We start from the raw sequence: 15,197 nt of genomic DNA, 5'->3' as shown, positions 1-15,197 counted from the left end.
ACTCCTGAGAGGTCCAGCGGCCCCAGGGCCACACTCAGAAGGGCCAACTGCTGTCCTGAGGCTCCACCACTGCCCACGGAATTAACCATTTTAATTGGGGCCACAGGCCACGTGGCTACCCTGGTCCTGGAGTGCAGCTCTGCCCCCGCCAGGTGCCCTCACATCCCGCAGGCTCCTCCCGCGAGCAGCCGCCGGCAGCGCTGGGGGTAACCGCGGGGCCCGGGCAAGGAGCGCCCGGATCTCGGACCCGCAGCCATGTGGGCCGTGGGGACCCCACCTCCTGGGGCCACTCAGGGGGCCTGGGACGAGGGAGGGGTCCGGTGACTCGGAGCACACGGAGTCCCCCAGCCGGGCCCACGCCTGGAGTCTGGGAGGGGAGGATGGGTCTGTGTGGGCTGAACTGCGTCCCCCCAAAATCCTCCGTTGAAGCCCTGAGCCCCTGCACTTCAGAATGTGACTGGACTTGCAGACGGGGCGATCAAAATGAGGTCACTGGGGTGGCTCTGAGCCAGTCCGACCGGCGCCCTTGCACGGGCGGAGGGGGACTTGGCGGAGGCGCCGCACGCTGGTGGGCGCGGAGCGCAGGTGGCCGCGGTCCTGCAGGTGGGCGCGGTCCTGCAGGTGGGCGCGGTCCTGCAGGCGGGCCCCGCCCCTCCGGGCGCTCCACACCCGGCTGGCCCCTCCTGCAGGCGGAGCGGGACCCAGGCGCTCTCCACGCCCTCAAAGAGCCAGAGGTAACGGCAGCAGGTAAACAGATGATTTTAATAAAGTGCAGCAAGTGCTGCGGCGCGGGCGGCGCGGGCTGCGGGGCACCGGCAGCCGGTCCGCGGAGGCGCCCGCTCCCGGGCGCTGTCGGCGCGGCCGGGCGGCCCTTCCCCCTGGGGAGGGGGGTACGCGCAGGAGGCACGTTGGCCCCCAGGTTGGAACAAACGCGTTTATTGCAGCAAAGGCGGCGGCGCCGGCGGGCTCACCAGGCGAAGAGCGGCTTGCTGTCCTCCTTGGAGAGCTCGCACAGGCAGTTGAGCAGCAGCAGCGAGTCGCCCAGGAACTTGGGGGGCACGATGTCGATGACCAGCTTGCGCAGCGCGGCCGGGCTGCTGTGCAGCGGGTTGGCGCGCAGGTCGGGCCGCTGCTTCAGGATGCCGTAGGTGTTGATGAGGAACTCGCTGAACACGGGGTGCACGTCGCGGCTGTAGCCCAGCTTCTCCAGCCGCGCGGTGAGCGTCAGGTAGCGGTGGGTCAGCTCGCGCAGCTTCTTCTCGTCCACGGAGCCGTCCAGGGACTTGATGGAGGTCTGGAGACACAGGGCACAGCAGGGAGGTCCAGGGTCGCAGCGCACAGTGGGGGGCAGGTCTAGGGTCACAGCGCACAGTGGGGGGCGGCAGGTCCAGGGTCACAGCGCACAGCGGGGGGCAGGTCCAGGGTCGCAGCGCACAGTGGGGGGCAGGTCTAGGGTCACAGCGCACAGTGGGGGGCGGCAGGTCCAGGGTCACAGCGCACAGCGGGGGGCAGGTCCAGGGTCGCAGCGCACAGTGGGGGGCAGGTCTAGGGTCACAGCGCACAGTGGGGGGCAGCAGGTCCAGGGTCACAGCGCACAGTGGGGGGCGGCAGGTCTAGGGTCACAGCGCACAGTGGGGGGCGGCAGGTCCAGGGTCACAGCGCACAGCGGGGGGCAGGTCTAGGGTCACAGCGCACAGCGGGGGGCAGGTCCAGGGTCACAGCGCACAGCGGGGGGCAGGTCCAGGGTCACAGCGCACAGCGGGGGGCAGGTCTAGGGTCACAGCGCACAGTGGGGGGCAGGTCTAGGGTCACAGCGCACAGCGGGGGGCAGGTCTAGGGTCACAGCGCACAGCGGGGGGCAGGTCTAGGGTCACAGCGCACAGCGGGGGGCAGGTCTAGGGTCACAGCGCACAGCGGGGGGCAGGTCTAGGGTCACAGCGCACAGTGGGGGGCGGCAGGTCCAGGGTCACAGCGCACAGTGGGGGGCAGGTCTAGGGTCACAGCGCACAGCGGGGGGCAGCAGGTCTAGGGTCACAGCGCACAGCGGGGGGCGGCAGGTCCAGGGTCACAGCGCACAGCGGGGGGCGGCAGGTCTAGGGTCACAGCCCATAGTGGGGGGCAGGCCTAGGGTCACAGCCCACAGTGGGGGGCAGGCCTAGGGTCACAGCGCACAGTGGGGGGCAGGTCTAGGGTCACAGCGCACAGTGGGCGGCAGGTCTAGGGTCACAGCGCACAGCGGGGGGCAGGCCTAGGGTCACAGCGCACAGCGGGGGGCAGGTCCAGGGTCACAGCGCACAGCGGGGGGCAGGTCCAGGGTCACAGCGCACAGTGGAGGGCAGGCCTAGGGTCACAGCGCACAGTGGGGGGCAGGCCTAGGGTCACAGCGCACAGTGGGGGGCAGGTCTAGGGTCACAGCGCACAGTGGGGGGCAGGTCTAGGGTCACAGCGCACAGTGGGGGGCAGGTCTAGGGTCACAGCGCACAGTGGGGGGCAGGTCTAGGGTCACAGCGCACAGCGGGGGGCGGCAGGTCTAGGGTCACAGCGCACAGTGGGGGGCAGGTCTAGGGTCACAGCGCACAGTGGGGGGCAGGTCTAGGGTCACAGCGCACAGTGGGGGCAGCAGGTCTAGGGTCACAGCGCACAGTGGGGGGGAGGTCCAGGGTCACAGCGCACAGTGGGGGGCAGGTCTAGGGTCACAGCGCACAGTGGGGGGCAGCAAGTCTAGGGTCACAGCGCACAGTGGGGGGGAGGTCCAGGGTCACAGCGCACAGAGGGGGGCAGCAGGTCTAGGGTCACAGCGCACAGGTTGTGGGGCTGAGAGGGAAGCCCCACTGCAGTGGCAGGCAATTCTGGGGACCTCACAGGGCTGGGGCACCAGGGTCAGGGTGGTCTCTGGCCCCGTGTGGACGAGGGTTGAGGCAGAGCTGTCTTCCTGACAGCTTGGATGGGGGAATCCTGCCCAGCAGAGTCTGCACAGACAGTGTCAGGGACAGCAGTCGGGCCTCTGCCTTGGGCCCCTTACAAGCACCATGCACAGGCACTAAGCACAAGCACTGAGCATAAACACCAAGCACAGGCACTGAGCACAAGCACCAAGCACAGGCACTGAGCACAAGCACCCAGAACAAGCATTGAGCACAGGCACTGAGCACAGGCACTGAGCACAAGCACCCAGCACAGGCACTGAGCATAATAAGCACCGAGCACAGGCACTGAGCACAGGCACCACACCGTGAGGCCTGGGGCCGGGAGCCTCGGGAGTGCCCAGTCATGAGGCCACGGACCCCTGCCCCGGGCAGTGAGGGTCCCGGGCCCCAGGGGCGCACCTGCTTGATCTTCTCTGGGATGTTGGACACAGTGAAGCCGTAGAGCCGCGTCACGCCAGGGAAGACGTAGGCCAGGATACGCCGGTCCAGCTGGAAGGCGATCTCCCCGACGATGCGCCCGTCCTTCTCGGTGCCCGCGAAGCTCTGGATCTCTGCTGGGGAGACCCAGGCAAGGTCGGGGCGGGTCCAGGCCAGGGCAGCCGCACCTGCCGCCCTCCAGGACCCATTTTCAAGAAAAGGACCCACTGCCCCCTTCACAGCCCCTCCCCTGCCCCAACCCCACCATCACCGTGAGTACAAACCTCAGAGAAAACGGGACAACTTTTTGGTGCCAAAGGGCAAAACACCTGTTCCCTCCTCCCTGCTCTTAGAATGTTTCCTTGGGAAATGTGTAAGGCGGCTCCTTTCTCTGCCCCTTTGGGATGTGGGCCAACTTTTTAAAAAGGCTGCTGAGCCTCTGGCATGTTTTCTTGTCCCCTGTCACCAGGGTAGTCGGCCCTGGTGCACGGCTCAAGGTGTGACCCCTTCGAGCCACAGAGGTACCTGCCCTAGGACCAGGCACCTGCCTGGCTAGGAGAAAGGGCGGGTGAGAGTCTCCCTGTCATGGCAACCTCGGGCGTTGAGGGCTGATTTAACGTTTATTCAATAATAAAACCATTGCACTCTTTCCTACATCTGTGGAGAGGACGGCTGGGGCGGCAGGAGATTCCATTTTCAGTCATTTCCGTGACATTGCTCAGGACACTCTGACAGCCCCTCAACCTGCTTCCCAATCCCCACTCCCCAGCACGGCCTCTGAGGCCACTGGAGTCATTCACAAAGAGCTGCGCTCACCACGCCCTCCGAAGCTGCGAGTTCTTTGAAAAATAAGGTGCATCTGGATCTGAGAGATGTCAAAGTGCCCAGATTCAGTAAAAACTCCCTCCAGGCCCCTGAAGCCCCAGCTGACAAGATGGCTCTGGGGATGGCCCGGCCCCACCTGACTCGGGCCCAGCCCAGGTCAGCGCGGCCAGAGCACAGGTCAGCTGCACGAAGCCCCCCGCCCCAAGGCCTCTGCCCGGCCAGGAGTGAGCCCCACCCGGACGCGCCACGTCCAAGCTCTGCTCTTTCATCCCTACGGGAGACACGTCACGGCCCAGTCCTAAAACTTCTCCTAAAGCCCCTGGAACTTTCCCAAACGCAATCCCTGATCCAGACCCCGACACTGTCAGCTGGGTGAGGTCTTGTGAGATCTGCCACTGGGGACCAGCCCCGGCCCTGTCACCTGCGGACACCTCTTCCCTCCCTCGGGCAGCAGCCCACACGTGACACCCAGAGCTCCACACGGTCTGGATGCCGGTCGGTGTCAACACTCGATTTACAAGTATTTTCTCCCACTCGCTGGGCTGACTTTTCTCTCGATACTGTCCTTTGAAGCACAGAAGTTTTTACTTCTGATAAAGTCCAACGTATCTATGTTCCCTTTGTTGCTTACGCTTTCTTTGGTGCATGTCTAAGAATCCACTGCCAAGTCTAGGGCTGTGAAACGTAACCCTGTTTTCTTCTAAGAGTTTTATGATCGCAGCTCTGTTGGACCTTAGGTCTTTGATCCATTTTCAGTTGATGTTTGTGTGCTGTGTGAAGCCAGGATCCAAGTTCATTCTTCTGCACACGGATGTCCGGTGTCCCGGCACGGCTGGCACAGACTGTTGGTCTCCGTCGGTGGTCCTGGCGCTCGTGTCCAAACCGCAAACTCGCAGGTCTGTTTCTGGGCTCCCAGTTCAGTCCCACAGGCCTGACTGTCTGTCCTACGGCAGCGTCACACGTCGTGACCACCGTGAGTTTGCCGCAAGCTCCTAAAGTGGGCAGTGTGAGCCCTCCCGCTCTGCTCTCCTTTCGAGGTGGTTTTACCTACTCTGGGCCCCTTGCATTTCCGTGTGAATTTAAGGTTCAGCTCATCGATTTCTGCAAAGAAGCCAGCTGGGATGCTATAAAATCAATGCAATCCCCATCAAAATTATTGATTATTGAACACTATAAAGTCTTCTGATCCATGAATACAAGTTTTCCTATTTATTTAGGTCTTCCTTATTTAGGTCTTCAACAACGTTTCGTGGTTTCTCATGCATGTCTCTCCCAGTCACGAGGCAAGAGGCAAGGCCGCAGGGAGCCCCGAGGAGTCGGGGATGAGGGCCAGACGCCCCCAGGGGCACGTCAGGGCAGACGGCCGTGGGCAGGGCGCAAGCTCCCCTGGCATCGTGCGTTTCTCTGACCAGGAATCGAACTCTGTCCCCTCCCCCTCTCTCTAAAACATAAATTAGGCAGAAGAAATGTGCTAACCCTGAAATGTTCTAGAAATGACTTCTAGTCCAACCCAGGCCCTCTACGATCCAGCCAAAAACCTATCCTTCAAATAAAAAAGTCAATGCAATGGATAAATCTCTAGCCAGACTTAGGGTAAAAAAGAAAGAAGACAAAAATTGCGACTGTCAGAAATTGGAGACGACACCACAGACCCTACAGACGTTACAAGGGCAATGAGGAAACATTAGGCATGACCTTATGCCAATAAGTTTGACAACTTAGGTGAAATGGACCAATTCTTTAAGACGCAGACTACCAAAGTTCACTCAGGAAGAAATAAACGATCGAATAGCCTCATGTCTGACAGCCTACAGGTCCCGTTTGACAGTTTAAAAGTAAACAGGCTTTCAAATTCACCCACCTTGGGACGGTCTCGCGATTCACGGTGACATCTGTGCCTGAGTAAAGAGCCTTACCACGAGCTCCTCAACGCACTGACACACTGATCAGCGCGTGGCCTGCGGACACGGCCAAGGACGCTGATCCGCCTCAGACGCACAGTCTCACTGGTCGTGCTGCCTGGCCGCACCCGCACGTTGCCAGCTGCGCCCAGCAAGCGCCACTTCCGCGCGGCGCCCTGCAACGGGCAGGGACAGCTCTGGTGTCAAGAGTCCCCCACCTTCTCCTGGACATCCCAACTGTGACACACTGGGAACCCACAACCTGGCTGGGTGTCTCCTCAGGTCGGTCCTCACATTGGCTTCCGACGAACCTTTACCCAATTACTTCTGCCTCGGCAGCCTTGATTTCGGTCAGCACGGCAAGGAAATGGAACTTGCAAGGGGAAAAACATTCCGACAGAGAAAATTCAAGGCTCAGGTGTTTTCAGTGCTGAATTCTACCAGACATTTAAGGAATAAATAATACCAATTCCACACAAACTCTTCCAGATAATTAAAGAGCAGGAAATACTTTCCACTTGATTCCTTCAGGCCAACACTGATACTCAAACCAGAAAATGACATTACAAGAAAACTACAGAGCACTTCATGGGTAGCTCAAATTCTTAACAAAATTTTAGCAAACTGAATCTAACAGTACAAAAAAAGTACCATATTATTACATCATGACCAAAGGGGTTTTATCTCAGGGATAGAAGGTTGGTTTAACACTCAAAAATCAAACCATGTGATTTACCATAATAACAGATTACAAATGAAAACCAAATGCTCATCTCAATAGATGCAAAAAAAAACATGTGATAAAATCCAACATCCATCACGACAAATAAACAAACCAGAACTTAAAGGGACCGTCTTGGCCTGATGAAGGGCGTCACAGAAACCTTAGCCAGCGTCACACCGGATTTCTGGACTGAAAGCTTCCCTGCGTCAGGAAAAGACAAGGATGCCCACTGTCAACACTGCTTTCCAACATTGTTCTAGAGCTTCTAGCCAGTGCAACAGGACAAGAAAAAGAAGGGAAAGGCACACGAATTGGGAATGACACAATAAACTTGTCTTCATTCACAGACAACATAATCATCTACATGGAAAATCCTCAGGAATCTACAGAAAAATCTACTAGAACAAATGAATTAGTTTCGTAAAGTTTCAGACTATAAGGCTGTGTTAGTCGGGCTTCTCCAGAGAAACACAACCACCAGGAGGTGTGTGTGTGACGAGATCACGGGGAACCGGCTCCCAGGATCACGGGGGCTGCCGTCGGCCGGCGGGAGGGCCGGCGCGCGGGGGTCCCGGGCAGGCGGGCGGCAGTTCTCTCCCGCTGGAGGGAGGGTCGATGCCACTCCACTGATGGGGTGACCCCACGCGCAGGGGAAGAGCAAGCTGCTTTATTCAATCTACCAACGTGAATGTCAACCTCACACAGAAACACCCTCGCAAGCACGCTCAGAACAACGTTTGACCCAGGATCTGGCTGCCCTGTGGCCCAGTCAACTTGACACAGAAACGTAACCATCACATGTGAAGATACATAAAGCTCAGCTGTGTTGCTGTACACTAGAAACAGCATCAGCATTTTATATTGATACAGACAATATGATTTATTACAGCATCAAAAATATGAAATACTGGTGGCTCACACCTGTAATCCCAGCACTCTGGGAGGCCGAGGCAGGAGGATCACTTGAGCTCAGGAGTTGGAGACCAGCCTGAGCAAGAGCGAGACCTCGTCTCTACTAAAAATAGAAAAACTAGCCAGGCGTGGGGGTGGCGCCTGTAGTCCCAGCTACTCAGGAGGCTGAGGCAGGAGAATCACTTGAGCCCAAGAGTTTGAAGCTGCTGTGAGCTAGGCTGACGCCACTGCACTCTAGCCTGGGTGATAGAGCAAGACTGTCTCAAAAAAAAAAAAAAAAAATATATATATATATATATATATATAAATATGCATGAAATACTAAGATGTATACATAGAAAACTATAAAACATTGCTAAGAAAATTGTTAAGGACCTAAATAAACAGATATATATAGTGTTCATCAAAAGAGCAGACGTTGCTAAGGTGTCATTTCTCTGAAAATTGATCTAACTGGTCCACAGGCCCAGGATAATCTCAATCAAAATCCCAGCAAGATTCGTTTGTAGAAATGGACAAGCTAATTCTAAAATTTGTATGGAAATGCAAAGGACCTAAAATAGCCAAAAAAACATTGAAAAAGGGGGACAAAGTTGAACTTACATTACCTGATTTATAGTCTTATTATAAAGCTACAGGAATCTCACACGCACGTGGACCCAACATAGGTAAATGGAACCATGTGGAAAGTCCGGAAATAGCCTCACACACATGTGGACAATGGAGTTTTGACAAAGGTGTCCAGGCAATCAGTTGGAAAAGGACAATGTGTTCAAGCTCTGGCGCGAGAAGTGGGTCTCTGTGTGCAAACCGCATACCACCATGCACAAAAAGTAACTTGGAGTTGCTCAGAGACCTAAATGCAAAACCTAAAGCTATAACATGTCTAGAAAAACACATGGGAGAGAATCTTTGCCACCTTAGGTTTGGCAAAGATTTCTTAAATTGAACATAAAAAGCATGAAATACAAAAAAAAATCAATAAACTGGACTTCAGCAAATTAAACAGTTTTGCTCATCAAAAAACATTATGAAAATGGAAAAGCAATAGACTAGAAGCCCACGTCTGCAAAATATATACCCAAAAAAAGGCTTGTGCCCGGCATACATAAAGAACTCTTAAAACTCCACAGGAAGAAGACAAGCAACACAATTTTTTAAAAAAAAGACGGCAGAAGTTTAGGACAGGACAGCCCTGGACCCCGGCCTCCCGCCTGGCTCTCCCCATCCGCTCCGAGTTCCCAGAGGGAGAAGCCGGCCCCCAGCTGCCCCCGCGCCCGCCGTACCGCTGAGGTAGTAGCTCCTCCTGGGTCTGTCCCCGGTGGGCAGGCTGCTCTCCGAGAAGCACACCTTCTTAGGCCGCGCCGTCCCCCGGGGCTCCAGCAGGGTCTTGTCACCCAGCGAGTTCTGCAAGGGGCTCAGGAGCGGGGACAGCAGCCCGTCGGCATCTCGGGGGGCACGCAGCTCCTGGGGGCTGAGGAAGGCCTTGAAGGGCGCCTGGGAGGGGACTGCGCAGCCCGGGGAGCTGTCGTCCTCGCTGGAGAGGGGGGCGTGCGAGCACAGCAGGTCCTCCAGGGAGGATGTCTGCAGCTGGGAGGGCACCTCGGGGACACTGGTGAACCTTCCGAAATCTGGAACTGGGGCAGGAGGAAAGGGACGAGAAGTCAGGCTCAGACATCCCGAGAGGGGCAGAGAACACCTTAGGGACCCCTCGCGCACCCACCCCCAAGCTCTGAGGCCGGCTGGCGTTTTCCTGGCTTCAGAGCCCTCTTCCTTCCCCCGGCCTCGAGAGCAGGTGCTGGACGAGGGCGAAGTGGCCGCAGGCGACCGCCCTGCCGTGGGAGCACCGGCCTCGGCCCATGGCACGATGAGCCTCCGCCGCGTGCCTCCTGCCCACTGTGCAACCACGCTACGGAGCGGCTTCTGTGAGCTCCTCTAGTTTCACGCAAATGGTGTCACCCTGTACGTTTCCCTCTGCACAGGACTCTGCGCTGTGGCATCGTGTCTTTGCGGTTTGCCCGTGCTGAGTCATCTGGTAGCTACCTGGCTCGTGTAGCCATTTCCTGGCACACGTGTACACTTGAGTGCGTGTCACACTCTCTCTCATACAGTGACTTATTCATTGCCCTATTGGTGGACGTGGGGCTATTTGCAGGTTTGTGTAAAAGCAAAGCTGTAACCAGCCTTCTTGGGTGCTCGGTGGGCATCCTCTACAACCCACACCTGGGCTCAGGGGGGAGCGGTGCTCATCCTCCACAGCCCTCACCTGGGCTCAGGGGCATCCTCTACAGCCCACACCTGGGCTCGGGGGAGGGATGCTCATCCTCCACAGCCCACACCTGGGCTCAGGGGCATCCTCTACAGCCCACACCTGGGCTCGGGGGAGGGATGCTCATCCTCCACAGCCCACACCTGGGCCAGGGACGTGCTCGTCCTCCACAGCCCACACCTGGGCTCGTGGGGTGGGGAAATGCTTGTCCTCCACAGCCCACACCTGGGCTCGGGGGCGTGCTCGTTTGTCATTCTTGCTTCCCCCAACGACAGCGGCGGAAGTCCCGTGCCCGCCCACAGCTGCTGCTCCCATAACCTCCCCAGTACTTGGTCTTCTCAAACCAGGCTGATGAGGTCACTTGGGAGTTCCCTAATCCCTGGTCAAATTCAACTTATCCATGCTTTTATGGCTTATGAAATGCCTTTCTGCCCATGAGTTTATTCTCCCACCACTAAAGCACACGCACATTTGAGGAACTGTGTTAAGAGCTATATCAAAAAATTACACCTTAAAATCTGCCTATGAAAGAACCAATGAATCTGGTCTCAGAAATGTTTTCAAAGAGGAAAAAAAGTCCAAGAGAAGCAAAGTCGTGTGTGTGTGTGGCCTGCCTCCCGCCCACGTGGGAACCCAGCCAGGCCCCGCCGGTTTCACAGCCTCCCACCCAGAGACTTAACATTCTTTTTTATGCACAATTGTATCTTAATTTAAAATTTCAACAAAACATATCTTCTGGGAAATTACTTTTTCTTTTCAGAGAGATATGCTCTTGCTCTGTCACCCAGGCTGGAGTGCAGTTCAGTATAACCTTGAACTCCTGGGCTCAAGCGATCCTGCCTCAGCCTCCCAAGTACCTTGGACCACAGGCGCACATCACCACACCTGGCTAATGTTTTAAATTTTTTGTAGAGACGGGGTCTTGCTATGTTGCCCAGGCTGGTCTTGAATTCCTGGCATCAAGCCATCCTCCTCCTGGACCTCCCAAAGTGCTGGGACTACAGGCATGAGCCACCACACCCAGCCACAAATTGCTTTTAAACGACTTAAGAAGTAGAAGACCTAAATTAACCAATAAACAAAGAAGAAAAGTCTCAAAGTTATAAAACAATTATCCCCAAAGGGCTGCAGGCCTGGAGGTCTGGGGCAAGCTCCGTCAAGTTCCCAGCAATTCCTCACCCCTGTATCGCAAAAACAAGGTCGGAAGGCTGGAAAAAATTAAAAGATGCTCAGTTAAGGCTCAAACTTTGTCACAACTCTGGTATCAAATGCCCACAAAGACAACCCCAGAAAGAAAACCATAGCCAGGCACATGTAAACATAGAATCCAGAAATAATGGCACGAAACCTCGTCCAAACAGGGGTCAGGAGCAGACAGCGAGGGGCGGCGCCCAGCGGCTGTGTGGCGACCAGTCCCCAGGGACAGGCCCCGGGGAAAAGCTGAGGGCACCACTCCCGACACCGAGACACGGTCACAAAAACTGAACAAATGAGCCATTTCTCAATCTTTTTTGGTCTTTAACATTTAAGAGCTCAAAGGACTGTTCCCCGGCGCCAGCCAGTGCACCCTCCACCCCTGGGAGATGGGGCCGTTGGTCAACCCCCCACCAGGAGCAGGGGGCTCGGGGCCTCCCCCTCCGTCCCGAGGAGGCCCCTCGAGTCAAGGCGAGAGCCGGGCTCTGGGTCACGAAGGCAAAGATGGATTCGTGCTGGCACCTCATTTAAAACGGCCATTTGTAAATACTGCCAGCGTAGACTTCGGAAATGCGAGAGGGTGAACCAGAAACCTCAGTGGAGTGACAATCCGAAGGGAGGGGCTGGACAGGGTGGGTATTCGCAAATCAGCAGCCTCCTGCACGGCGACACTGACCACTCTGAGGACACCCTGCCAAGACAGCTCGTCCACAATGGGGACGAATAACATGAAATGCACCAAGAATGTTGTGTTAACTTGTCAAACTTACACCTTGCTAATCAATGTGAAGGATATACATGTGGGAAATAGCTAAACAGACTCAGGAGCCAGGATAGCCTCATACAGGCCGGGCGCGGTGGCTCGCGCCACAATCCCAGCACCTCGGGAGGCTGAGGCGACAGGTTCCAGACCAGCCTGGGCAACATAGTGAGACCCCCATCTCTACCAAAAAAAAAAAAAAAAGAAAATAGCTTAATATAACTGCAATGTAAGAAACCATTAAGGATATTTAAAAGGATAAAGAGGTAAAAATGCCATCGAAAAAATGTATTTAAAAAATGTATCTCTTCCTTCTAAATCAGTGATTCCACTTTTAGAAAAATAAATCCAAAGGAAATAACCCTAAATTAAAAAAAAAATACACAGTTTTTGCAAGGTTATTTACCTCAGGGGGATAAAGAACTTTAACTTCAACCATGAGCACGTTACTTAATAAGCAAAAAAACAGGTTTTAAAGCGCACGCCCTGCTCTGAACACAGCCACTAGGGGTCTCCTGGGAACACGGGAACATGGCTGTGCGGTGGCTCCTGCTCCTCGTGAACTCGTTTCGCTGCGTGAGCTCAAACGCCAGCCCCGCAGGCCAGGGTGCGCCTGCTGAGGGCCGGGCCAGGCTGAAGCAGCGTCCTGTCCCGGGGGTGGGCACATTCCCCAGCACTCTGGGTTCAGGCCCAGAACAGAGAGGGTGGACCCAAGCACGGCTGCAGAGCTCAGAGGGTGGCCCTGGCCGGGCCCTCCCGGCGATGGCTGCGCACTGGGCCCGCCCTGAGCTGGGGCGGTGGCCTTGGGCTGGGACTCCCCCAAGGCAGAGTCCCACAAGATCTGGGCTTGCCGGGGGGGGGGGGGGGCCGAGGGCAGGGGTGCTGGCCGTAGTCATGGAGACCCGGGCCCCCCTAGGGACGGCACGGCCTGCGTAAGGGAGGCCCCAGCGCTCTGTCGTAGCTGACCACACGGTCAGCTCCGAGCCCTGTGGCCCAGCCGGGTGCCAGGCAACTCCTGGGCGAGGACAAGGGGCAGCACAGGCCACGCGCCCCCTGGCAGCCGCCGTGTGCCGGCAGGACTGGACAACAACGGCCTCCAGAGCGCCAACACTCACTGGCGAGGCCCAGCGCCACGAGCACCAGTCCCTGCAGCAAACAGCCAGCGGCCAGCGTGGGGGGCTCAGTGGCTGGGGGGGGACGCAGGACCTGGGGCTCCCGCCGGCCGGGCCCTGTGGACGCTGGGTCCTTCAGCCACGTGCTGTGGCGGCGGCACGGTCTGTGCCCCTCCTGGCCAGGCGCTGCCCCTGCTCGCTCCCTGCAAGGAGCCCCTGCCCGTGCAGACCCCTCATCAAGGGCCCCTGGAGAGCGAGGTGCAGAGACCGCAGGACGGACCCCTCACACCGGGGGACACCAGCGCTCTCGGGCTTTGTGCCCACGTGTTCCTCGCAGGGCCCCGTGGACCGGCTGCAGCGGGTGGGTGGAGCGTGCGGCTCCCACGTGCTGTGCGTGCTCAGAGGTGCGTTTCTGAGGGCGGTAGGGGGTGTCCAAGGTGGACTGCAGGAAGTGACCTCGCCAGTCCTGGAGGCCCCCTCGGCAGCTGGCGGCGTCCCCTGACGTGGCCTGTGGGGGCGGACAGAGGCCAGGCCAAGGGCTGCGCTTGGGGACAGCAAGGGACGCGGCACTGGCGAGGTGAGGGCTCCACCCCCGAGGGTCACACCATGAACCACACCCAAATCACACTCGTGGAAAGGGAATTGTTCCACAAAACCCTTAAAACAGAACCGGCCACTTCTGCAGAAAGTGATGAAACCTCCACCCACCGTGGGCTGGAGTCCCCGCTGTGGAGAGCGGGATCGTGGCCCCACACTGCCCTCCCAGGGACAGGACCCCCCACCGCAACCCGGCAGGGCCCTCCCTCTGGGCTGGGCACCCTCGCGCCAGGCTGGCTCTGGCAGGTGGCGCGTGAGCAGACACCGCACAACAGGGCGAAGCTCCCGTGGCCACCAGGAGCGGGAGACGGGCGCGGTCAGCTGCCCCTGCCCAGGTTCCGCCAGACTTCGCGGTTCCCTCTTCAGCCCCCGTGGGAGCCCTTCTGGGACGGTGGCCAACCCCGCGCGCCTCCCACTGGCCAGTGTGGCCCTGGTGGCCCAGGGGGGAGGGGCCTTACCTGAGGACACGCAGCAGAAGGGGCAGCGTGGTCTTGGCTTACTCAGACCTGAGGGTGCGGAAGGGCGCCCATGACCACCCGCGCCTGCGGGCCGCGCCCTGCCGTCCTGCGCCTCCTCTCGGGGCGCGGCCTGCCGGGACCCCGTGCGCGTGGCTCACCTGCAGTCCCGGGTGAGCAGGCCTCGGGGTACGCGGGCGCCTTGGGGAGCAGCAGGTCGCGCCGGCCGCAGCTCTCCTGGCAGCTCTCGCTGAGCAGCCGCTTCAGCATCTGGTTCTCCTTGAGCAGCCGCACCTGCTTCTTCAGGTCTGCGTTCTCGCTCATCAGCCGGCTCATCAGCTCGCTGCGCTCTGCCATGCTGCCCTGGGCGCCCACCTGCGGGCCAGCCCATGGAGGGCGGTCCCAGCCCACAGACTCCACAGGGGCAGCTGCACGGAGTTCCAGCGCCTTCCGCACCTTGTGATGTCGCTGCCCTTAAAGAGACGGCGCCGCCCTATTGGCATCTCCCTCCCTCCACTCCCCTCCCCCCAGATCCCCAGACCCCCAAACCTCCTCTGGGAGCACTGTCCCCCCTCCCCTTCCCCCAGATGTCCCCTGGGGCCAGTGTACCCCCTTCTCTCCCCCAGACCTCCCCTGGGACCAGTGTCCCCCCTCCCCTCCCCCCAGACCTCCCCTGGGACCAGCGTCCCCCCCTCCCCTTCCCCCAGACCTCCCCTGGGACCAGCGTCCCCCCCTCCCCTTCCCCCAGACCTCCCCTGGGACCAGTGTCCCCCCCTCCCCTCCCCCCAGACCTCCCCTGGGACCAGAGTCCCCCGTCCCTCCCCCAGACCCCCAGACGTCCCCTGGAGCCAGCATGGACCAGGCCTGGCCCTGGGGACGGTGGAGAAGCCAGGGGCCCACAGAACATGCACCTCAAACACCATGAGATGGACCCTGAGGGCCGAGGAGACCACTCAGGAACAGCCTGAACAGTGGGACTCTGCCTCCTCTTCAACGTGGCCGTGGCCGGGGCGGGGGCTGCCACACCTCCCTTGGCACTGCCCACCGGGGGCAGACCCAGGGCGCCCTGGCTTGGTGGGGCGGGCAGAGGCAGGAGGCGGGCCA

General features: G+C 58.6%; 1 protein-coding gene and 1 long non-coding RNA gene across 2 annotated transcripts; one reads left to right on the top strand and one right to left on the bottom strand.

The window, feature by feature from the left end:
- Positions 1-698: 698 nt before the first annotated feature.
- SPATC1L (spermatogenesis and centriole associated 1 like) lies at positions 699-14,450 on the bottom strand. Its single transcript, XM_069474884.1, has 4 exons — positions 14,255-14,450; positions 8,993-9,343; positions 3,327-3,478; positions 699-1,294 (listed from the first exon to the last, which is right to left on the bottom strand). Exons 1-4 carry the CDS (start codon positions 14,448-14,450, stop codon positions 968-970), a joined length of 1,026 nt encoding a protein of 341 aa, XP_069330985.1. The 3' UTR covers positions 699-967.
- LOC138387778 (uncharacterized) lies at positions 1,240-3,395 on the top strand. Its single transcript, XR_011233977.1, has 3 exons — positions 1,240-2,023; positions 2,216-2,308; positions 2,621-3,395. It is a non-coding gene; the product is annotated as an uncharacterized lncRNA (long non-coding RNA).
- Positions 14,451-15,197: the final 747 nt, after the last annotated feature.

The sequence above is a fragment of the Eulemur rufifrons genome, chromosome 7 (assembly GCF_041146395.1).
Source record: "Eulemur rufifrons isolate Redbay chromosome 7, OSU_ERuf_1, whole genome shotgun sequence".
Taxonomy (NCBI): domain Eukaryota; kingdom Metazoa; phylum Chordata; class Mammalia; order Primates; family Lemuridae; genus Eulemur; species Eulemur rufifrons.
This window is presented reverse-complemented; position numbering and strand designations above follow the sequence as displayed.